The sequence below is a fragment of the Harpia harpyja genome, chromosome 12 (genome assembly GCF_026419915.1).
Source record: "Harpia harpyja isolate bHarHar1 chromosome 12, bHarHar1 primary haplotype, whole genome shotgun sequence".
Classification (NCBI taxonomy): Eukaryota; Metazoa; Chordata; class Aves; order Accipitriformes; family Accipitridae; genus Harpia; species Harpia harpyja.
Window position 1 is genome coordinate 6,561,144 of NC_068951.1, and position 23,127 is coordinate 6,584,270.

A 23,127-nucleotide genomic window follows, 5' to 3' on the forward strand; every position below is an offset into this window, starting at 1 on the left:
TTCTGCTTTAGTCTTTATTATTCTGCCAACATAAAAATTACTAAAAAACACTTTATAAAATATGTCTCAAAATCTAGCATCACCCAAGAACCTAGAGTTTCCCAGGAAAAGGGCTGGAGATAAGGATCCAAAGGGGTTTCCCACTGCAGACTCTCCCACATCAGATCCCAATAGCCAAGGAGTGGGAAAAGGGAATCTTTGAAAAGAGCCTGTGCCTGGAAATGGCTGTGATGCATCCTAGAGAAGACAACTAGTTACTAGTCCAGTTGATCTAGAGATTGTTTTCTAGGTGGATACAAATGGTTTTCAGAGGAACACTTTGAGGGAGACTTGTTCACAGGAACTGCGGAAGGAAGAGCCATATTAATATCTCTGGCTGTTGTCCAAGCTGCCAGATGCTAATGATGATTCCAGGCTACGGGGGCCTCTAATAAGAGCTTAATAAAGACTCTAATAAGAGTCTGGGGACAAGGAAGTCTCCCTTCCAGGACTGAGAGCCCTGGAAGGGAAATCCAGGCAGAGCAAGCTTTTCAGGTTCAACAGAGGGGAACCCCAGCCTGAAGAAGCTCGTCAAGGCTGGAATGGGCTATCCCAGGACTGGTCTCTAGGAATCTGTAAAGGAAAACAGCAAGGGTTGCCTTCTGTGGCCTCAGAGGGAGGTCTCCAAGGTCAGGAGGCCTCTTTTAGCTGGTCCAAAGGGTCAGGTAGCAGTCCCAGAACACTTAGCCTCTCCTCCTCTCTTATTTGGGCACGGGGTCTGTTGCTTCACGTGAGTCCTGTGGCTCTTTCATCTGGGGAGCAGCATTGGGGTTAGGGTTCTGGACACTGCCTATAAAAAGCGGGATGCCTGTTTCATCTTCAAAGATAACGAAGATGAAGGGCCGATCAAGGCTGAAGGCAGAGACCGAGCGTGAAATTGCAACACCGGTAGCAGCAGACGCTTCCACCCCATCTTCTTTAAGCTCCAGGGCAGACTGATGCTGTATACTGGATACAAAGAGAGGTTCATCTGCGATCTTCTGGAGATTTGGGCTTGTGAACAGCTCCTGGAGGCCTACAGAGAAATGAGACTAGGTCAACCTTTCCCAGTTGGTACCACCAGCTCTGATTTTTCTCAAAGCTGTGCAAAGAAAGCAATTGCCTAATTTGTTGCTATGTGTGTTGTCCACCGTGGAGGACTGGAGAACTGGCAGGCAAGAGAAACAAAAGCTGCAGTCCAGCTCTGGGGAATATGAAGAGCTGAGGGTACCAAAACCAGAAGAGTTTTCACAAGCTTTGTCCACCTCTTTTAGAATAGTAGTGTAAGAACTTAGAGCCTTCCTTAAAAAGCAGCAGCAAGTCTGAAGGCTCTTTCTTGCTAGGCTGGAAACACTTTTACAGAGATTATTTTTTTAAGCACTTCTGCAAAACAAAGTGAACTCTTAATTTATTCTCATCTGGAAATGCAGTGCGTGGTGTTTTATTTCAGTAAGCTCTCAGTTCCAGGTTTTGTGATCTGCATTCTCTCTGTTGGCAGTTTCTATGTCCTGGACAATATGTTAAATGACAAGAGGTAAAGGTTGGCGCATGGGAGAAAGTTGGTCTTAGCTACAAATAGGGAAATAGGAAGAACCTGTAAAGATTGTGAGGAACTGTGAAAGCTGCCTTCTCCATAGTATCATCTTGTTGGAGCAAAACATTTGGTGCTAGGCAAGCAAAGAGTAAGGAGGAAGAGAGGAATAAGAGATGAAAGTTTGGATGTTATCTGGAGCAAGCTGTGAGGCACAGCTTTAGAAACAAGGATGGCAGTTTTTAGTGTCAGTGAACAGATGCCATATAGATTGATCAGCTTCACTTACTCTGTGCAAGTCTTGTTAGAGGCCTTACCCATTTGACTGAGAACCTTGTTGAGTTCCAGCTGGTAGTCCAATTTTATTTTGGGGATCTTCACTGTGGTGGGTACCTCTTTGGGGAAAAGCTTGCATAGTTGTTCATAAGGGAGGTTCTCCAGCACATGAGAGTTATTCCAAGTATACTGGTTTGGTACAATGACCACAAAACTCATGTTACTCTTAAAGGGAAACTTGGCCACCTGGAAATAAAGCCAACCAGAATTTATGGAAGAGGAAGGAAAGTCCAGAAAGTGATGCTTTTAATTTAGTCTTTTTCTAATTGATCTACAGAGCCAGTCTAGGTGTCTGAGAAAAACAGCCTGGTGGGAAGGAGGTATCTGATTTCTTCAGGGCAGATTGTTTGTTGGAATAACAGCATCAGATTTTAGTATTTAGCTATTGACTGGTAAAGATTGAACACATGGTGGGGTGGAAGCCCACGTGCACAAACATTGTACCCACTCTGGCTGTATTCTGAAGGGCTCCAACAGTACATACACTGTCTGAGGGAACTCCTTTCCATATTTCCTCATTTATCTTTAACTCAGGGCTTTAAATCTCCATTAATTCCCACTTAGTGGGAATCTCTCCTTGTGGTTTTCCCTAGAGATTGAGAATGAAGATTCAACATTCTTACTAGAAGCAAGGACAAAGGATGCTTATTAAATTTTTGTGTGCTATGCCTGTTAAAATACATTTGGGTTCTTGGAGAGAATACTTGCAGTCAGTGAAATACAATAGCGAGAAGAAATTCCAGTCAAAACTTGTAGTGCTCCTAATAGAGCCCTACCTGAATGTCCTGGGACTCCAGTGTAAACCAGCTCAGGGAGTACTTCTGGGCTTTCATCATCTCAACTGGGACCACGAACTCATTGTCAAGGTGGAATACATCTGGCCCAGTGAAGCTAGCATCAAACTGACTCCTCCAAAACCCTATCAAAATAAAAGTTTAGAATTCAACAAAGTTAAATTTAGGTAGGAAAACAGAAACTGCCTAGCTGACACTCCTCCTATCATGAGTTCTCCAACAAGGCAGATAGTGACCAGGCAAGTAGAAATACAGCAAAAAGAAGTCAGTACCAAGGCTGGAAGACCCCTAACAGCACAAAGCTCTTACATTCCAGAGAGGGACTATAGAATAGCAAAAAGAATGAGGATTAATCCTCATGCCTCGGTGTGGGAGATTACTGAAGGCTATGAAGATAAAGTAATGGATGTTTGCACTTTGAAAAATGAAGAGTATCGCCTTTGTGCTGTCTAGGGTGAAACAGTGCTCCAAAACCAAACTAATGCATTTCAGATTTACCCCAGAAGCGAGTGTTTGGTCTGTTTCCATGCACAACCCTCAGGGAATTAAAAGAGGAAGATGTGCCTGACCACTGTGCTGTAGTCAAAAAGAGATCCACAGAAGCTGCCTCCAAGCTCTGTGGTTGGCGTGTAGTGAGTTGCATGCGACCTGGTTAAGATGAGCAGTGATGTGCCGCTGTCTGGGATCCTGAACCACGAGGCAAAAATACTGCAGGTTCCACCTGCTGCATTCCGGCTCTGCTGTCAAGTAACATTTTTAGCACATGTGAAGCAGTTTGGAATCATTACTGTAATGAAATCTAAGCAAGAGCAATGGCAGATGTACAAGGAAAGAACAAGCAGATTGACTAGCAGGAAGCAATGAAAGGAGATGCCATTCAGCTACAGTGCTGGTGGAAAACTAGTAGATTTTGAACTATTCCTCTGGATGATCAGGCTTGAAAAGTAAGGCCTGTGGAGCTCACCGTGGAAATGGATTGCATTGAGCAAGAGCATCACTGTGTTTTCAGGGAGCTGCTGTAGGAAGGTGGGTATTTGCCCATTAGTTGCTTCCTTTACCCACTTGTTTATGGCTATGAGGTCATCCTCACTGATCCCAGAAAGGGTCATGGGCTTTGCCTCGTAGAATTTCTCTGAATCCTCCAGGAACTTCTCTTTCACCTCAAATCCTGGCAGAGGGGAAGAATTCCACATAAAGTCATCAGACCTTGAAAAAATTTGCTCAGTAGCTCAGCTAGTGGCATGATACCCCCCAGGAGGAGTGCTTAGGGAAGCAGAGACATCTCCTGGTATGGCAGTGTGCTTCCATCACTCTCTGTCACCAAGAGTTTTATCCTATACCAGTACAGACCCTCCTGTGCCAGCTCTCACCTTTCTGCAGGTACAGACACGACGCAAGGCTGAGGGTGGATTCTGCGAGCCTTCTGCGAAGGGTGCCCAACATGTGGTGGAGACAGGGCACCGACTCCAGATGCATCGCCTCCAGCAAATGCTTCTCTGTCTGATTTGCTGCTCCTAAAAAGCAAAGTCAAATTCCTGTTAGTTCATGCCCATGTAGTAGAAAACAGGGATATTACCTTAGCTGCCTCCTGTTAGAAATGTACTGTGCCTTACAAAAGAGGCTGGAGAAACCTGACAGTAGGAGCCTCAGCATGGGCCACGGAGGACAGCTTCAATTGTAATCGTACCTAATTAAAGCCGCAGGAGTAAGATTAAGCGGAAGGTGCCATATTTAATCTTTGCATTTTGCACATTGGTTCCTGGTGCCTCCAGGAGGGGCAGGGCAGGAACCAGTGCTTTTGTAACTTAGAAGTTACCCAGTGCCAGGTGAGACAAGGCGAGGGCGATGCTGAAGGGTGATAAGATCACATTGGTTCTGTTGGACTCCAGCTGGACCTCTCTCAGGAGATCGATGCTGAATCTCATCAAGCCATCTGCTAGCCTCTGGCTCTTCTTCCAAGTCATCTCACAGCTTTTATCTTCAGCCTCTCCCTCCTCTTCAGAAGAGGCAGTTTCCCCAGATGGTTGCTGTTCATGACAGCCCACAGCCCCAGCTATGACTTCATCTTCTGGGTTCCAGTCATTCCTCATGCCTGGCAGTGCGGTGGTGAAAGGTAACATGGGTCCATCAATCTCCTGGAAGTTGTCATAGGTAATGTCTGCCATCCCTGCGCTTGGCATGGGTGGGATGGCTTCCTGCAGAGCAGACTGTACAACTCCAGCACTTTTCACGTCCTGTGGAGAAACAATGTCATGGGCTTTACTGCGCACCTAAATGGGCTGAGAAAACTCTCCAGCTTCTCTACTCTGATGGTGTATTCACTTCAGTTTGCCTTTTAACCTTGAGGTTAAAAGCACCTCAATGAGTATGGAAAACAAGGTCTTGTATCCTGGGAAAATGGACCAAGTGAGGGTCTTGCAGTGGTTCCCCCTCCACTTGCTCTCGGGGCCTGCCCCAGGCAAACGAGCCCAACAGGCATGCTTTGAGGGCAAGAACCACCACCCGCTCAGCACGTCCTGTGCCTTCACCGATCTGTAAAACTAAATCATCATCCTCAACCTTGATTTCACCACCTCCTCTTGCATATTTTAGGACTGCCAGTCTGCCTTGTGCATCGGTCAGCACCCTCTACTGCTGTCACAGCCTTGATCCGTTTTGGCTGAAATCCTCCTCCAGGCATCTGTCTCTTCTTGACTTGTCTGTTCTATTCCATCCCTTTTCTCTCCAAATCCCTCATTTTCCAGTTTTCTAAGCTTTAGCCTATAGCACTGCTTCTACTGTCCTCACATTTGCATGCTCTTAAACACATGCTTTTTACCTCAGATCTCTCTGTTCCCACCAGCATCCGGATGACATTCCTCTACTGCAGGAGCTCTGCACTGTCAGAGCCAGGCTCAGTGGATAGCATCAGCTATGGGTCTTTCTCCCTGTCACCCTCCTAGCTAGTTTTCTTCATCTTCCCTTATCAATCAGAAATGAAATAATCTACCTGCCAGTCCCTGTACACACCAGCTGCTGATGTTTACTCCACATGCTGCCCAGTTATTTAGGCTGGAGCTTCCAACACGAAGGAGCATTGGCAGCAGCTGTGAAGTGTGGAGGGAAGCCTGCACAAAGGAGGACTTTCTCATTGCTCTGGCGCTGCTAGATTGCACTGCCTGGGCTCATCCCATCTCAGGACAAACTGGAAAACCATTGCAAATACCACAGCATAAGTTCAGTCCCCTTGGGTGGAACCAGTCATTGCTTACCTTCAGCTTCCCATCCTTGTCTAAGAAGAGACGCTTTTGCTCAATGGCATGTGCCGAAGAAAACTGTAGAGGGGGGGAAAAACCCAAACAACAAACAGTGTCAGATCCCAGATAATTTCCTCTGAATGTCCAGAGCCAGTCTTTTCTGCCCCCACTCCTAACAGTCCTGTGGGGCCAGGACAGAGACTGGCACCAGCCTGGCTGTAGCAGTCCCCGCATGGCTACAGCACGGGCAGGGCTTTAGGATGCGGATCCAGAGGCGGTGGGGTTCACCGTGGGGAGGTGGAAGTGAGCAGGAGCTGGGAGAGACTGCAAATGCTGGATTTGTTTAGAAAGGGACCAGGTCAGAAGGGTAGAAAATAATGTATCCTCTAGAGAGTGAGCAGTGTGGTTTTGCAATCTCAGATCTGACAGGGATCCAGATTTAAAATGGGAGGGAAAAAAAGCTGTTATTAAACAACCTCCTGTTAACCCCTGAAGGTCAGGGTCACTAAATACAGTTGAAGCCAAGTTTCCAAAGATTTTCTACAGTAATTCACTTGAATAATGAGCATATCCACAGCTGTATTAGCTGGGAAAAAGATTAGAAACCTTGCTGCACTGGGGCACAGGCTAACCCCATTGCAGAGAAGCAGTGTCCTCCACCAGTCTGCCTTCCAGGGCTTCTCAGGCAGAAGCATCGGGTGGTATTTGCCCCATGGTCCGGTGCAGGAGAGCCACCTCACTCCCCCTGCCCTTTGCTGACTGGGGAGAGGGCTGTGCTCTCACAGCAGAGGCCCCCACCATCACTGGAGTGAAGGAACTTACCCTTAGGTGACTGTGCAGAACAGACAGGCAGAGCAGCCACAGACCCCAGAGGAACACCATATTTCTGGAACAGAAGGACCAGCCGAGAGAGAAGTTATTTCCAGCTGCCTGGCAGCAGCAAGCTGAGCCTATTCAGGTCTACAGGGAGAAAATTATCAACCTGGCCAAACAGGTTGGCGCAGGAGCTTGCAGAAAGCAATAGGGAGATGGAACAATGCTGCAAAGAAACAACACAGGACTCCTGGGTCCAATGCCAAGGCAGCAAAATCAGAAACGAACAGGGACCCACACTGGAGCAGAGCTGTAACCGCAGCCAGGCTCCTACATGATGCTCTCTTGCTTGGATCCTACATTTCTGACCCCATTGCCCTTATTTCTCTGGATTGCAAATGGTATTTCCCTAATCAGTCCTGCACACACTGTGCCTCTGGAAGAAGACAAGAGCCTCTGCTCCTTTCCCATGCAAACCACCGAGGTAGAAGCACAGCATCCCCAGCTGTGCCGCGGGCTCTTGGGAGAATGGATACTAACCTGCCTCAGAGGGGTTGCAGGCACCCAGCAAGTGCTGTCTGGGAGGGACTTTGCAGGTAGAAAATGCAATACCAGAGCAGTTTCTCAGCAATATGTCCTGGAATAGAGTCCTCCCCTTCCCAGCACTCGCCTTCCCCCTTTTCTGGCAAACCCAGCCTCTCCCACCCCCGCACTCCGATTCCTGTATGGGACAGTGGGAGCAGGGCTTCCAGGGCCATGGATAAAACCCCACCCATACCCTGACCACCGCTTCACACAGCCACTTTTCCCTTTTAAACAGAAATAACGTATCTTCTTCTTAGCATAAAGCCTCCATGCCAAAGCCCAGCCCTCAGCACAGCTGCCATACACTTAATTCCTGGGGCTGCTTTCCACTCTCCAAGCAGTCCTTGCTTTCACCCGAAACTGCTGGGTTGTGACCCCAGTTGCCAAGTGGAAGAAGCAAAACTTGAGGCCATTTCATTCCCCCTCTTCCCTCACCCCAAATCCTGCAGCCACATATAACCCTGAATGTCCCTTTTCTCCCTGATGGTGCCCATCCTTTAACCCTCTGCCAAATTCACTCCCTCTCCCGGAGAGGCACTATTACTCGTTGGAGGAGCCCCCATTTACTGTCAAATCCTTGTTCCTTTGCCTCTTACCTGAGGTTGTTCCTGTCCACGTTGGAGCTGGCACCTGCTTTAGCCCGGCCGATAGCTCTGCATGGGGCAAACACAGTCTCTTGTCCAGCCCACTTCTACCCGCCGGCAGCGACCTTCGGCACCACCCCGTTTGAGAATTTGGCAGGCAAATATTGACCTACAGCATCCGGTTAAACATTTGTTTGGGGGATAAGAGTGAATTTGTGCTGCATTTGGAGATGAGGAGACACTTTGGGCGGCTGTACCCTCAAGACAATATTAACACCGAGTTTACCAGCTCCAAATCTCCCATCAGCAGAAGTGACACGTGAAGTCAGTTGTCCCTAGTAGTGGCTCTGCTTTCCATATACTCCCTGTGCTGGGAATGTGCTCTTTTATTCATAATCTTTAGTGAAAACGCAGGGCTTGGTATTTATTGCCACAGGGTGCTCTGGTTTTGGAATTTTCTTTGCAGAAAACCCCAGATATTTACTCCCTGTATCCCAGCTGCTTCTGTTGCAGCAAGCACGAGGCACTGGTTTTAACAGATGGCTGCTGCCCAAGGCCCCGTGGCCACATACCCGAGCAAGAGGCTGCAATGCTCAGGCTGGACTGAGCCAAGAGCAGCTGGTACCTCCCCTGGGGCACAGCACACACCAGAGCTCTGCTGGGGGAGTTGGCCCCAGTGCCGGGCTCCACAGCACGCACGCACCGCTGTGGCATGGAGGAAGAGTCTCAGGGATGGGCAGAACTCCAGCGGTCCTGTCCTGTGCTCTTTTGTGCCATATGCAGAAGTGATGGTGATCCTTCTCGGCTCTGTCCATGTCCTCAGTGTGAGAGGAGTCACTAAGGAGCAGTGGGGAACGCTAATGGGACTGCAGCGCTTGCAGTCATCCATTCCTCGCAGCAGCTCTTGGTTCCCAAATTCACCCCGGACACTGGGAAGGAGTGGAAAGGAGACAGGTCTGAGCTCTGCAACCAGAAACTACTTTGGGACATGCCGCTGCAACACAGGGAGCTACTTCCCCTTGGAAAGGAGATCCAAGTCCCTGTGCAGCACAGTCCTACCTTACATCCAGGGCATCTTCACAGCATCCCTCCTCCAGCTCACCCAGGAACACAAGAGGTGCCCGAATGCAGAGCTTTAGCTTTGGCTGCGAGAGCAGGGGAGCTGCAGCCAGCACACCCAGCCCTGTACCGCACCGCACGTGGACCCCTCCAGCACAGAGCTTCCCCACACACCCATCTGTGCATCTCTTTCAAAGAGTTTATTAGAAGTAAATATTTACATCTATTGCAAATGGTTAATAGGCAACAAGGGACTGAGAGCTCCCCTTGGGTAGGGAAGGATAGCAAGGGCCAACTGCTCACCTCCCCACCCTACCTGGAAGCGAAGGGCAGCTTTCCCAACCGCAGGTGGCTCAGACGAACCGGCAGCTGGATGAAAGCCCTTTCCCCTCCCAGGACAACCCACACCAGGCGCCTCCTCTGCCCAAGATAAGAGCTTCCCACTCCCCTGATACTGGCTCTGACTAGGCTGAAGGATGGATGGGAAAAGGGCTGCAATAGAAGTGAGGCAACTGCTCCTACTGTGGGGTCAAAGAGCACTCTCCTCGCCTTTGGGGTGGGAACAGACGGTGCTGTCCCAAAGGGAAGGTCAGAAGGAGACCATGCTGGATCATGCCTCCTGGCTCTCACCCTACAAGGGCAGGAGGGGACAAAACTGAGCACCTTTTTGCTGTCCTGTCTTCCCCAGGCATCTGACCAGCACAAAGGAGAGGATTTCTTGAGAAACGCTGCCAGTGCGTGGCACACAGGGCATTCCCCACCTCTTAGATAATCAGAGGATGCAGTGCTGCTGGGGCAGGAACCAACAAGAGTCCATCCCTACCCTACTGCTCCAGAAGCCAAAATCCTCATGGAAGCATCTAGTTCTGGCCTCCCTAGAGGGTCGCGTTCCCATCCCAAACTGTCCCTCTGCAGCAGCCCATTCTTAAATGAACTGGCAGAGCAGATGGAGTTTGTGCCTTGGCTGACTTCCATTCCAGACTGTGCCCTGGAGCCAGTAAGGCAGCAGAAGTGCTCTAGTTAACCTCTCCTCCTCCCATACAGGCCCTAACTCAGCTGGCAGAACCTAAAGTTAATAAAGTACATCCTCTGGGCTTTGAACACAGACCACAGGAGGAGGAGATGCCTGGCACCACGCAGCTCCGAAGGTGGCAGTTCCCAGGCCCAGCTTATGCTATCCTAATAAGACTGTTTAGTGGTTCAGGAGTGGAAGTGAAGGGCAAGTGCAGACGGCAGTAGCTATATTGTTGTGTTCTTGTCAAGGGGCACCTCTCACTCCTTAACTGAAGGAAGGAGGATACCTGTGGTCCATATTACTCTGGAGGGCAGCTCACAGTCCCCTGGGGATCAGGCACACATGGTACAGAAAGCTCCAGGCCTCTCTGCAGGGGTGACAGTGACCTACAACGCCCAGTATCTCTCCCAGCAGCAGTGGAGGTTTCTCAGTTATGGCTTTTTTCATTTTAAAGATACAGAAAGAGGTTAGAGATGCTTTACCGAGTGCTCACTAACAAGTACACCTCCCCCCCGCATCCTCTGTTCAGAAACATCTAACTCTCCCTCCTCCGTAAGCGATGCTGCCAGCTTTCAGCTCTATCACCAGTGCTGTGGGACAGCCACAAGCTCCTGGGCCGGAGGTCACTATGCCAGGAGGCGTATGACACCGTTGTCCGAGCCCAGCAGGAGATGGCATTTCGTGGGCAGCACCGCCAGGCTGGTTAGCGTACCCCGAAAATTCTCCGAGCTCAGCTTGGTCGTGCTGATGGGCAGGGCTGAGGACTCCAGCATGGAGTAGACGCCAATCTTGTTGGCCACAGTGCCAGTGACCACTTCGTTGCCGTAGAGGTCAAACGCATGGATGGGTTCAGATGCAGATTTGTAGTGGCGCACAGGTTTCTGCTCCAGTTCCTTCCAGACAGTCAGGGAATGATCTGAAGAGGAGCTGATTAGCACATTGCCCTCTGCAGCCTGCAGGAGAGGAAAGGCCAGTGAACCAACGCTGCTGCAGTAAAAACTCCCGATCTCATCCTGCAAATGAAATTGGCAGGTAGCTGCCAATAATCCAACAGTCCCAGTGCAATCCCTTGGGACAGTCCCAGCCATTTCCAAGCAACTGATGGTACTGAGCAGCATTAACAAGGCATCTGGGTGGACACTGGAAGCTACAGGGCTCTCTGGTAGCTGGCAACCTCCCCTAGCACTATCCTCCAAGAGATGGGCTGTGTCTCTTCTCAGTAACATCCTGATACTCAGCACAACTAATTTATCATCTGTTACTACTGCAGTGGGTAAACAGGTTATCATGCGGTCTCCCTCTCCATCAAACCACCTGTCAAATTATTTTCCTTCTCAGGAAAAGGAATTGAGAGGCTCTCTCACAGTAGAAAACACTGCTGATGGTAGGAGAAGCCTGGAGCTGCTTATTAGCAGGGCTAGTGAGAGGGTAAACAACCCACACTGCTGAACTTTGCTTAACCTGCATTTGGGTCGAGGACACTGGAGCCCCAACGCTGCTCTCTGAGGGCGGGTAAATATGGACAAGAGTTACTCATTAGAGCGACGCTCTCCCAGGGGGGCTGAGAGCCCTGCGGAGAAAGCAACACATTCGCTTCTTCACGGGAGACGTGTCTCCTCCCTGCCCCTGCTGCAGACCTGCTTGGCAGGGACCGACACCTGGGAGAGCTGACCTCCCTTCAGCTCAGGCTGGACCAAGAACAGCCGCCCACAGCACTAACCATGGGGCAGGAGACCTTGAGCAGCCTCTTAGGGACACAGCAAGGGATGGAGCAACGCCCAGAGGATGGAGCAGACAAGCCCTGCCAAGCAGCGCGTGCCAGAAGGATGCTCCACGCAACCTCAGTGGATCAATGAGGCCCACAAAGCAGCCCCTCACCCTGATCCCAGCCGGACCTCTCACCTTGATCTGCAGGATGTCTCCCTCATGGGCAGGCCAACCCCGCATGATGAGTCCTGTCCTGGTGTCCAGCAGCACAATGAAACCAGAGGAGAAACCAGCCATAACGCTGCGCCCGTTAGGACTGACAGCCAAGCAGCGGATGAGCCCAGCACTCACCCCACTGGCCAGGCGAAACTCATGCTGCAAGAGAGAGAGAGTCCAGCTACTGCGGGTCCGAGGATCTAGGAGATCCAGCATTTAGGGGACAAGGCCCAGCTGGCTTTCATGGAGGCATCACAGCTGGCTTTGGGCCCGCCATGATCACATCATTAAGCACACGGATGGAGGAGGGTGGCTCACAGACACCAGACTCCCTACCTGTAGTCCTGGCTTCCTGTGATCGATGAACCGCAGCACAGAGTCTGCACTGGCCACAGAGATGCTGTGATAAGGAGGTGGCATGGTGGTCACAGCTGTGATGGGGACTTTGCTGTCTAATTCATCAAAAGTCCGGAGAAGTTTGCCTGTGAAAACATGACGGAGAGGTTACAGCAGTAGATGTACGGAGAAGGTGCACAGCAAATCTCCAGTTCTGCACTGGTTTTTAACAGGAGCCATCAAAACTCAGTATGGCCACTCTGTCTTTAAGGACTGGACCACTTCAGTCCAGCCAGCCCTCACCCTTTCCCTTCTTACCTGTGAACTGGTCCCAGATGTGTACGGTCCCATCACAGCTCACCACGTGCTGCGATGCCTCCAGCTGGCTCACGTAGAAAACTGACTTCTTGTGCTCGGTGTACGTGAAGCGCGGTGGCACCTCACTGGTGCCATCCCCGTAGTTGTACAATGGCCAAAAGCGGACAGTTTTGTCCTTGCTGCCACTAAGGAAGAAGTCCTCGCTGCTGAGCGGTGCCACGCACTTGATGGCCCCTGAATGCCCTGAGAAACTCTGCAGCTTGATCTGGTGGAAATGGAAGCGGGGGTCATGTTGGCTCACCCCAATCTCATACTGCCAGTAGGCCAGCCAGTTCCCACACAGCATGTGGGTGCTGCGAGGAAGGTCACGCTTCAGGGCATTCTCCTCGCTGGATGAGCTGGGAGTAAAGCCATCAGTGCCAGCACTGAGGCGAAGTAAGCCAAGACCCTCGCGCTGTGTGTCCACAGGGACCTGGATGCGGTTCCCTACCAGCACGCTCCCAAAAGTACCAGAGTGACTGTCCTCGTGGTGGCTAGCGAAGGGCTCAGTCCCTCGCATATCTTGGTCTGAGCCCACCACACTCGGTGTTTGTTCCAGGCCAACAACCTGCAGGCTCTTGGGGTTCACATTCTCCAGGTAGAGGCTAGCCAGCTTCTCAACCAGCAAGTGGTTGGGCACAACCATCCGGATAACGTCACCTGAAGAGAGAGAACATGGCTTCAAGGGAAAGAATTTTCCCATCATCGCTGTCCCCCCAACAAAACAAGGGTCAGCACAGGGCTGTGAACACCTACCCCACGAGCCAACCACGTGCTGCTCCCAGCCAAAGCAGCCTGAAGCCCAGTGGGCTCCCAACCCAACCAGCAGACCAAGCCACAGCGTAGAAGCTGTGGGTTTCCTCCAGCAGCCCTACGCCCTCTGACTTCTCCTGAGTTCAGGTCCAGCACGCGTGCGCAGAGCACAGAGCTCTCTCACAAATCCTAGGAAACGGTGGCCAAGCCATACCTAGCAAGCAAGAGAAGGGGATGTAGGTGATGTAGGCCATCTCAGGGTTAAACACCTTCTGTAACTCCATCAGCACAGATGGATCCAGGGCCAGCAGCTTCCCATCCGAAAGGGGCACCTCCATCACCGGCACCTCACAGCTGCTCAGTGACTCTGCCGTCAACCCCTGGACAAGAGAAAACAGGAAGATATCCAAGATGAGATGCTCTCACCACATAGTTAATTACACAAACACAGCCTGGGCTGGATGCTGCTGACACCAGTACTGGTGTATACAGGTATGCCCGCCACATTCCTGCAGCTGGGTACTGGGGGACAGCAGGAAGACGTCTCCAACATCACTGACCTGGTCTTGCAGCTCCTGCAGCAGTGAGAATGCCCCAAAGAAGTTTCTCACTGTGTCACTCAAATGCTGCTGCACCATCTCCTGCCCAATCCGCAGGCAGATCAAGGCAATTAGGCTGATTGTCTTAACACACAGGACAATACGGGCCTGGGAACCACTGGGGAAACTGAAGAGGACATCCATTACCAGCTTGCCCTCCACATACCCTTTTTCCCCTCCTCTGCTTCGTGCTTCCTGCCTTGTCTGTGTTATCAGAAGGTCTTGAGCAGCATAAGCTCTACGTGCATGCTGTGTACCATTGCAAGGAGGTGCACATCGAGGCAAGAGCAGCCCCACAACCCCAGGAGCATTAAGGCCTTCACAGAACCATTTCCAAATCCCCGATTTTGAGTTGTGCCAATCCCGGCTGAAGGCACGGCAGACTGCAGCGCTTACCCAACGGCCAGCGAAGTGAGGAAGCCCAGCACCGGGAGCAGCACCTCCTGGCTGATCTTGGGGAGAATGTCCATCAGTGTGGTGTCTGAGAGACACACGACAATCTTCTGAGTCAGCGTCACAGCAGCCAGGAGCCCTGCCTCCTTCCGACTGTTCAGCCGGCCACCACCGGACCCACCACTGGGTGCAACCTGCAAAAGGAGTCCCTTCAGTGCCAGGGTCACCATCTCCCCAGCGGGACACATCAAGGGTGACCCCAGGATCACCCGAGCTCAGCCTCAAAACCCAGCACGGTAGTGCTGGTCACAGCCCCTGGAAGAAGAACCTGAGCACTGAGTCTCAACAGCAACTCATGTCTTGCACTCAAGGGATAAGCCTGAAAACTGACAGACAGATGTCAGCACAACAGATGAGCCTGGAGAGAATGGGGCATGACATTCCCAAGCTTGCACGCATCCTCTGGAGGGCATCTCCCTGCAGGATGCTCCGACAGCTGAGAAACTCAGAGGGGAGAGAGACAACCCCAGACTGGCCCCGACCATCACCAGCTTGGACACCCCAGAGCATCGTTTGCCAGCACAGGAAGAGGAGAAACCGATTACATACACGCAACTTAAAGCAAGAATCAGTGTCTTCATCCCATGCCGTGTTGAGCCCGGATGCACAGACTGCAGAAGAACAGTCCTTGCATGAAATATCCAAGCACAGATTATGGGCAAACCTGCTGCTGACTTCTAGAAATCCAGCTGCTAATAATTTCATGAGGCAGAAGAGCACATCCTTTTTTGCTGACAACGTACCAATGCTGGCTACTGCAATGCCAAAGAGTTAACGACATCAGCAGCAACACTAAAAGATTTCTTTCTAGACTGTCCTAACTACTAGAAAAATCAAACACCCAAGAAAAGAGAGCCAATAAGAAAAACCACAAACAATTCCCAGTTTCCGCTATATTTCTTGTACACCTGCCATCTTCCAGCTCATCACAGAAGCTCTTCCTCTCACAAAATATCCACTCTGCCAAATCCTGCAAGAAGGATTGACTTTATCCTATTTGTGACCCGCAAGCTTCATCGCTTTAATATCAGGTTGCCAAACGCTGTTCACGGGGGTATTAATCCCCCAGCACCCCAAGCATTAAGTTTAGTAAAGCAAAGCAGAACAGCTGGAGCTATGATTGCAACTGGGTGGAGAATGATTTTGCTGAAAAATGGGATTTTCTCCCCTGAAAAATCTCCCCTTCAACACTGGAAAAACTGACAATGCCTTTTTGTTTTCTTTAAATGAACAGCTGTGGCCTCTTTTCCTCTACGTTTAAATTAACAAAAAGCTATTGAAGTTTTCCATTTAAACAAGAATCCATAACCGAAGTGTTTATAACCACTAAGAAGGGAGCGATATGAAAAATAAGCCTGTTTAAAACATTCAAGAGCATTCTTTTTGATGAAAAATTGGTTTTTCAACCAGCTGCATTACACACATTTTCTTCTTGCTATTCAGCTATGAATATCAAGCTGAAAAGTTTGTAAGTCTTGCCAGTATTTTTTATACAGTTGAAAAACCTCCCTTAGCCTCTCCCCAGCTCATCCCCTATCTACCCATACAGACCTCTAAAACCACTTGCTCCGGCAATCCCACAGCAGCCCAAGCTGCTCCGCCTGCCCATTATCACAATCCCACCCTTGTGCCAGCTCCGTTTTGGCACACTCACCCAGCAAAGCAAAAGAAAACCTTTTTCTCTGGCTTCACACGTGCCAGCAATGGGTCTGACAGGGAAAGCCCCCGGCTGAAATGGGGAAGGAGGGGCTGCAGCAGCCCGATGCAGGTCCACAGTGGCCGAGGCTTGCTAAAGAGCAAGGCTCACGTACGCAGCCGTGCGCTTCGCTGGAAGCGGTCCGGAGCTTATGGCAGAAGGTAAAAGTGCCTCTTCTGGCTGCATCAGCACAGCCCTTCTCGGCCAACGCAGCCAGAGCTGCTCAGCCCACACTGGCTGAGATGGAGCTCAACCAAGCGCAAATTTTTATGCAGGAGACTCCTGGTGAGGCTGGACTATTTTCTGTGCATCCTCCTTTTGTGCCCGGACACAGCGCTCACCCCAACACACGTAAGAAGAGGAGAAAAGGCAATACTAACCAGGTAGCTGATGTAGGGCAGGTACTGGTAGGTGAGGACAGGCTCTCCGTACAGGTATGCCACATGCACAAGACAGGCCAGCACTGGCTTGGACACCTGATCTCCCAGCACTGGCCGTTTTTGGTAGATATTTCCTGTACTCAGGGGACTGTTCTCATCGTTGCTTGGTACAAACTGCTGCCTGGTAGGGCCTGCCCAGAGACAACATCATGAGCTGAAGCAGCAGGCTACACCCAAGCCACCAGGCACCCAGCAGACTGTTTTGGGGCACAGCCCACCCCGGGACCCTGGGGTCCGAGGAGCAGACATTACCGACGTAGCAGGACGTGAGCAGACGGAGCAGGTTCCTGGCAATGAAGCGGGACGTGACAGTAGGACCCAGCTTGGCTGAGAGCCACCTCACCATCTTACAGGCTGTGTCTGCAAAACAAAAACAGTTGCAAGGACAGAGCCCAGCACAGTGCAGATTAGCTATCACCCGGCTGCTGCCCAGACCCTGCCTGCCCTGCAGGCAGCTTCCCGGGTCTCAGATCTGCACGCTTCAGTGGAGACCTGGCCTTTTACACTGGTTTCATCGCTGTCCCCAAGCTGGGACCACAGACACCCCCCAAATCTGGACCCACTTCTTCTTGTGCTCTCCCCTTCTCCCACTCACTGCTTTACTGGGTGTTTGCCATGCTCGGCAGAAAGGCTCAAGGCTAGCAGGGTCTTACCCAGGAGTATTGTCTGCTCTTTGTCATCGGAGTGATCCGGGAGCTCCTCTCCCTCTCCGTCCTCTGGCTCGCTGCTGTCATCAGCCAGGGTGACATCCACAGAGGCACCAGCATCCACGGCCACCGTCAGCTCTGCATCAACCGTGGCGTCATCATGCTCCTCTTCATCGTGCCCCTCTTCCTCCTCCTCAGAGTCCTCGCTCTGTTTCAGGTCCTGGCTGCTGTCCATCGACTTCAAGCTGCTCTTGTCCTTCTGGGAATCTCCGTCTGCAGGTCTGTCCTCTCCCAGGGACACCTCGCTGGCACTGCTTTTGTCGCTCAGCCGCCCAAGGCTGAGCGATTCCTGCTCCTGAGGCTGCAGGGACTCCCCGACATAGAGGCCGCTCTGGAAGTCCTCGCTCTCGGGCAGGTAGGCTTGGTCATGGAAGCTGACACCAGAGGTGTAGTCGAGGAGGTCGAGGGCAGCGGAGCTGTGCTCCACATCCATTTTGATCTCCTCCCCAAACACGCACGACACCGGGCTTTCTCCTCCACTTTCATCATCTTCAGCCGTGCCAAGGAGGGATTTGCTCTCCTCCCGTGAGCTCTCGATGCCAACGAGTATCTGCAGGATGTGCGGCAGCAGGTTCAGGAGGAAGGACTGCAGCCCCAGGCGCACTATCAACTGGGCGACAAAGCAGTCTGTGTAGAGGTAGAACCTGCCGTGGCGGTAGCAGGGGGTCTCATATGCTCCGATCAATGGCTTGAGCAAGTATTTATTGGCATTCTTCGGACCTAGGGATTTAGCTATAGGTTCAAAGAGATACCACGCTGCGTAGACAGCAGTATTCTCCTCGGACATCAGAGATAATATGAAGGGCAGAAGAATCTCCAAGCCTTCAGGAGTGATTTCAGAAAGGATTCCCTCCAGCTGCTGCCACAGCTGGAAAACAAGTTCCCGGCCCTGACCTTCATCTTCTATCTTCTTTGCCTGATAGGTGAAAATAAATTTGTGCAGGGCTGGGAAGTATGTGGGGAAGGGGACAATAGAGCTGAAGGGACTGAGGAGCTGCGTGGGACAGGGTGGGGGGAGGCCCTGGGAGATGGGTTTGTATTCAAACAACTGCACTGTGCCCTTGCCCAGCCTGGTCTTCAGAAGCTTCTCCACTGGCACGCTCAGCTGCAGCAGGACGTGCAGCACATGCTGGAGCGGGGCCGGGATCTCCTTGGGATGGTAGCGACACAGATTACGCACCATCAGGAACCGCTCCAACAGGGATGCGTCAGGCTTTGAAGGACGAATCCTTGGTGCAAATATAATCTCAGCTACCAGAATGCCCAAAGCTTGCATGTCCCTCTGGAAGAGGTCTGAGAGACCCAGGGGCAGCTCTTCCCACGGCTGCTCCATTAGCTGCATCTCACTGCTTAAGCCTTTAGCCAAGAAATTGTCCAGTTTCTCCAGTTCTTCCAGGGCCTGGAGTGGATTGAAGCCTTCAGGAAGCGTGATCTTCATGTCAACCTGATCCACAGCACCTGCCTTGCTCCGACGGAGAGGTCGGACACCTGAGGTTTTGCCTTCGGCGGCATAAGCAGGGAGGGTGGAGGGCTGTGCTGAAGGCACAGTGGCGCAGGGCTGATCAGCAGTTCTACTAGTAGCAGAAATCGAATCCAGGGCTTCCGTGCCTTGCTCCAAATCATCCTCACCAGCGATGGGTTTCTCCCCAGACCAGGTGGTTTCACTAGGAGTAGCCTCCAGGACCAGCCCATTAACTGCATCCGTCACCTGGCCTTGGATATCCTCCAAAAACACAGTCTCCCTGATGTTCTGGAGAAGAGGCCGGGCAATGGCTGGAGCTTCAGCAGGTGTGTAGGCAGGTGCCACCATGCGCCTGGGATGCGGCTGGTCAAAGAGCTGCACAACCCCGTAAGTCGTCAGATGCGTGTGGTTGTCTACTAGATGGAGGCAGACGTTCTTTTCCTTGACAGCATCCTTCCCAAGCAGCTTGTACCCAAAAGTGAGATCAATCCAGTGGTGGAGGTCCTGAGAAACTTCCCGGCTCTCAAGCAGCATGCGGTGGACTTCGATGAACTCCTCGTAGGAGCTACACCAAGATGGCACGTCCAGGTCAGGCATGTCCGGATGGATGGATCGGAAGATGGAGGGGTCCGTATAAAACTCTGGGATGCACTCATCTGGGGTCCAGCTCTGCATGCGCTCCATGCTGGCTGGATACTCGTTGGGCTCCCACTGGGACCTCACGTGGCAGCACAGCACCGCCTTGGGTGTCCTCCGAGCCGTGTACACATAGTAGGTGATATCCGAAAGGACGTCAGAGATGTGATGGGGGACATGGAGCTGCTCCCCACTTGATCCACCAGCAACAAATGCCTGCTTGGTCATCTCATAGGTGAAGTCCAGCTGCTTGTCTCCCTTGTTGAGTCGGAACTTGGATTTCCTTAGGTCCCTGAACTTGCCATTTTTGGTAGTGAAGTCCACCACCCACGGAAGAACCGGGTGATAATTGGGGTCTCCCATTCTCCTCCCAGCCAAACTGTTTAGTCGCATAAGGTAGTCAAAGTTGCTGACCTGCCCGTGTACCCACTGTAACACCAGGTCTCGGAGGTCCTTCTGGCAGGCGGTGCACCTCACCTCCTGCCCTCGCACGCCAGCGCCGCTTTGCTCGCTCATTCGTTCCAGACCAGCCTCCAGATTCGCTTCCTCCTTCTTCGGTCCCTCGTACTCTCTGAAGTTCACACGGAGCCGGCTGCACAGCTTCTCATCCACAGCCACATCCCGAAGGGAAAAGGCGCCGCAAGCCAGACCCGCCTGGTGACAAGCCCTCATGGCCTGCAGCACGTGGAAGAGGAGGAAGAGGATTTTGGCATGGCTGTTGGTGAGCTTGGCCGGGCTGAAAGTCACGATGTCATGCAAACAGTACTGCACGTAAGGGTAGATGACGTACAGCATGTTGGCCGACTCCAGCAGAGCTTCTGCCTGCAGCACGTTGGGGCAGGAGGGCACCCCCTTGGCAGCCGCCACGCTCTCCTTGGCGGGGGAAGCACCGGACGCGCTCTTGCCCACCTGAAGGACGGGGCAGCCGTAAGCCTTCTGCAGGGCAGCCCGCAGCACATCCAGGGCCGGCATGGTGGGCGGCGTGTCAGCGTGCCGGTACGGCCGCACGTAGAGGCAGTGAGCCCGGCGCCACAGGTTTCGGTAATTCTGAGAGGCGACGCTCTGCATGAAGCCGTGCAGGTTCTCCGGGCTGCCGTTACGCTGGTCGGAGGTGGGGGGCTGCACCCGCAGGGGGTAGGCCAGCCGCTCCTTCCGCAGCCCGTGGATTTCCACCCGGGTCCAGCCCGCAGGCAACTTCTGCACGGAGTGCTGCAGGAACGTCCTCACCTCCACGTCGCTCAGCCCCTCCGGCCGCGGGCACAAGCCGGGCAGCACCCGGCGCTCTTTGAGGCTCGCCAGCCATTTCACCGGGACGAAGGCGGTAACGTGGGTCCTCTCAGCAGCGGCAGCCAGCTGCCGGCGGTCGATGTTCAGGTCCTTCTCCACGCTCTGGAGGAAGCCGTCCATATTGGCTTCTGCTGGAAGAAAGGCGGCCCAGAGAGGCTGTAAGCGAGCGGACGAGCGTGGCGCCGTCCCTGCCCTCCCCACCAGAGCCCCGGCTCCCCCGCCGAGCAGGCGCCATGCAGCAAAGTCTCACTTCCCCATTGCCGCTCAGGTGAACAAAAAGCTGGTTTTAGGAGCTTGGTCAAAAGATGTTGCACTGGGGAGGGGAGGGGTTGAGAAGGGATCAGCTCTGGCTGGTGGGGACAAGATGGGACCTCCACAGGCAGGGAGGGGGACACAGTGGGACCTCTGTAGCCCCAGGGCCAGGGAGGGGGATGTGATGGGACCAGCGGGGGGACGTGACGGGACCAGTGGGGGGACATGACGGGACCTGCACAGCCCGCGTGCTGGGAAAGGGGACGCGATGGGACATCTGCAGCCCCAGGGCCGGTGGGAGGGATGCAATGGCACCTCCACAGCCAGGGAGGGGGGACATGATGGCACCTCTGCAGGTGGTGGGGGGACACGATGGGGCTTCCACAGCTCCAGGGCCAGGGAGGGAGACAAACTGGGACATCTGCAGGTGGTGGGGGGACACAACGGGACCTCTGCAGCACCAGGGCTGAGAAGGGAGGACATGATGGCACCTACGCTAGCCCCAGGGCCAGCGGGGGACACACAACGGGACCTCCACAGCCCCAAGACCAGGGAGGGGGACATGGTGGGACATCTGCAGCCCCAGGGCTGGTCCGGGGAAACATGATGGGACCTCCCCAGCCTCGGTGCTGGAGGAGGTGACACGATGGGACCTCTACAATCCCAGGGCCAGGGAGGGGGGGACACGATGGCACCTCCACAGCTCCCGGGAAGTGACACTAGAGGACACCCATCAGCAAGAAGCACATCCCTAGCACCAAGCCGGGGGGAGGGGGGGGCACAGCCGGAGAGGCAACCCCCAGCACCGTGCCCGAGCCCCGGGCCCCACAGGGCCCTCGCTACCGGGGCCGGAGTGGGGGGGGCAGAGCCGGTTTGAGCCCCACAGACCCACGAACTCATCCCGGGTGTGTGTGTGTGTGTGGGGGGGGTCCCTCACCGCCCCGGGACCCCCGCGGCCCCGCGTTACCTGACGGCGGCGGCGGCAGCAGCGGGCTCAGCCGCGGCGGGCGGCGGCGGGGGCCCCGGCCATGTTGGTCAGGTGACGGCGGTCACATGCGGCCGCCGCGCCGCCATGTGCCCGGGGGGGGGGGGGGGGAAGGAACGGGGCACCCCCCCCACCGAGTCCCGGTACCCCCGGGGGCTGCCGCAGCGGGGGCCGGGAGCCCCGCTCGGGGCACGGGGCCGGGCTCCCTCCAGCGGCCGCCCGAGGCCGGGGAAGGGGGGGGGGGATGGGGGGGTTGTTGCGCAAGGGCCGGGGCGCGGTGCCTATACATGGGCAGGCGGTGGGGCATGACGCGGCAGCGCCGCGGCGGCTGGTTGAGGTCACCGTGACGTCAAAGGCGCTCCGGGCTGTCAGCTGGAATCGGGCGAGCCGCGCTGACGAGCCAGCCGGCCTTAAAGGGGTCCCCGCGGCGGGCGGCGGCTGTGGACCCCACCGGCAGCAGGTGAGTGCCGGGGCGGGGGAAGCCGGTGCAGGGGAGCGGGTCCAGGCCCCCCCCTTCCTTCCCTCCCTCCCTCCGCCCCGGAGCCCTCCCGCCCTCCTCTCCGCGGGGCTCAGCGGAGTTCCCGCAGGCTGCCGGCCGGGTACTGCCCGGCTCCGGTCCCTGTGAGCCGAGCCGGGTCCTGCAGCCACCGCCCGGACGACGCCTGGGCTCTCCCGCCCCAGCGGGGCGGGGGGGGACCGCCGGGTGCGCCGCTGCCCGCGGGGGAGGCTGCCCGGGCACCCTCCTGCGGCCGGAGCCCGCGCGGCCCCTTTAAGGACGCAGGGGGCTCCCGCCGGGCAGCGCCGCATGGCGCGGCGGCGGCGCGTGGGAGTCACGTGGGTGGGACGTGGAGGCAGCCCATTGGCCCCCCCGCCCCCTGCCCGCTGCAATCAGCTGTTACTGGGGCGAAGGGCAGGAAACGTCCTTAAAGGGGCGCCGCGGGCGCCGCAGCTACCGACAACGCCCCCCCCCCCCTCCCCGCTCGCCCCCCCCTCACCGGCTCGGGCCGCAGCAGCCAGCCGGGCCGGGAGCGCCGTGGCTGCCCGCGGGCCAGCGGGTGGGTCCCGCTTGCCGGACCGAGCCGCCCCAGCCCTCCGCTCCCCCATCCCCGCCCCGCGGGCGACGCGGAGGGCGCGGCCCCTTTAAAGAAGTTGTCCAGTCATCGCGCGGCGCTGCCAAGTCATCGGGGTCAGCCGAGTTCCCTCGGCCCCGCCTCCCGCGCCCGCCGATTGGTGCGCGGGGAGAGCGCTCACTTCTGATTGGTCGCCGACT

The 23,127-nt window shown here is 54.2% G+C and overlaps 2 protein-coding genes across 6 annotated transcripts; both read right to left on the reverse strand.

Annotated features, from left to right (window-relative positions):
- SERPINF2 (serpin family F member 2) lies at positions 1 to 8,958 on the reverse strand. Of its 2 annotated transcripts, none has more exons than XM_052804273.1 (9): positions 7,910 to 8,958; positions 6,738 to 6,801; positions 5,931 to 5,993; positions 4,496 to 4,913; positions 4,050 to 4,193; positions 3,644 to 3,847; positions 2,662 to 2,804; positions 1,867 to 2,071; positions 1 to 1,054 (listed from the first exon to the last, which is right to left on the reverse strand). In XM_052804273.1, exons 2-9 carry the CDS (start codon positions 6,795 to 6,797, stop codon positions 741 to 743), a joined length of 1,551 nt encoding a protein of 516 aa, XP_052660233.1. In that variant the 5' UTR covers positions 6,798 to 6,801; positions 7,910 to 8,958; the 3' UTR covers positions 1 to 740. The 2 variants fall into 2 exon arrangements, with proteins under 2 accessions (XP_052660233.1, XP_052660234.1); XM_052804274.1 differs by lacking the exon at positions 7,910 to 8,958 and adding an exon at positions 7,269 to 7,322.
- A 177-nt stretch (positions 8,959 to 9,135) lies between these two features.
- Positions 9,136 to 23,060, reverse strand: WDR81 (WD repeat domain 81). 4 transcript variants are annotated; one of them, XM_052804263.1, is made up of 11 exons: positions 22,853 to 23,060; positions 17,182 to 20,748; positions 16,781 to 16,888; positions 16,469 to 16,659; positions 14,336 to 14,526; positions 13,901 to 14,066; positions 13,555 to 13,720; positions 12,549 to 13,247; positions 12,231 to 12,376; positions 11,874 to 12,053; positions 9,136 to 10,924 (listed from the first exon to the last, which is right to left on the reverse strand). In XM_052804263.1, the coding sequence occupies exons 1-11, from the start codon at positions 22,959 to 22,961 to the stop codon at positions 10,598 to 10,600; spliced, it is 5,850 nt and encodes a 1,949-aa protein (XP_052660223.1). In that variant the 5' UTR covers positions 22,962 to 23,060; the 3' UTR covers positions 9,136 to 10,597. The 4 variants fall into 4 exon arrangements, with proteins under 4 accessions (XP_052660223.1, XP_052660226.1, XP_052660225.1 ...); XM_052804266.1 differs by lacking the exon at positions 22,853 to 23,060 and adding an exon at positions 21,840 to 21,974 and having other exon boundaries at positions 17,182 to 20,751; XM_052804265.1 differs by lacking the exon at positions 22,853 to 23,060 and adding an exon at positions 21,840 to 21,973 and having other exon boundaries at positions 17,182 to 20,745.
- Between the last annotated feature and the right edge of the window lie 67 nt (positions 23,061 to 23,127).

Bases quoted from the DNA above. Each gene is read 5' to 3' on its own strand.
- SERPINF2 (XM_052804273.1), bottom strand. From the start codon at position 6,797: ATGGTGTTCCTCTGGGGTCTGTGGCTGCTCTGCCTGTCTGTTCTGCAC. The intron at 5,994-6,737 runs GTAAGTTCCTTC...CCCCCTCTACAG, and splicing joins TTCTGCACAGTCACCTAAGG to TTTTCTTCGGCACATGCCAT. The intron at 4,194-4,495 runs GTAACTTCTAAG...TTTGCTTTTTAG, and splicing joins CTTGTCTCACCTGGCACTGG to GAGCAGCAAATCAGACAGAG.
- WDR81 (XM_052804263.1), bottom strand. From the start codon at position 22,961: ATGGGGGAGCGGAGGGCTGGGGCGGCTCGGTCCGGCAAGCGGGACCCA. The intron at 20,749-22,852 runs GTGAGGGGGGGG...TTCTTCCAGCAG, and splicing joins GGCTGCTGCGGCCCGAGCCG to AAGCCAATATGGACGGCTTC. The intron at 12,377-12,548 runs GTAAGAAGGGAA...ATGTTTTCACAG, and splicing joins CATCTGGGACCAGTTCACAG to GCAAACTTCTCCGGACTTTT.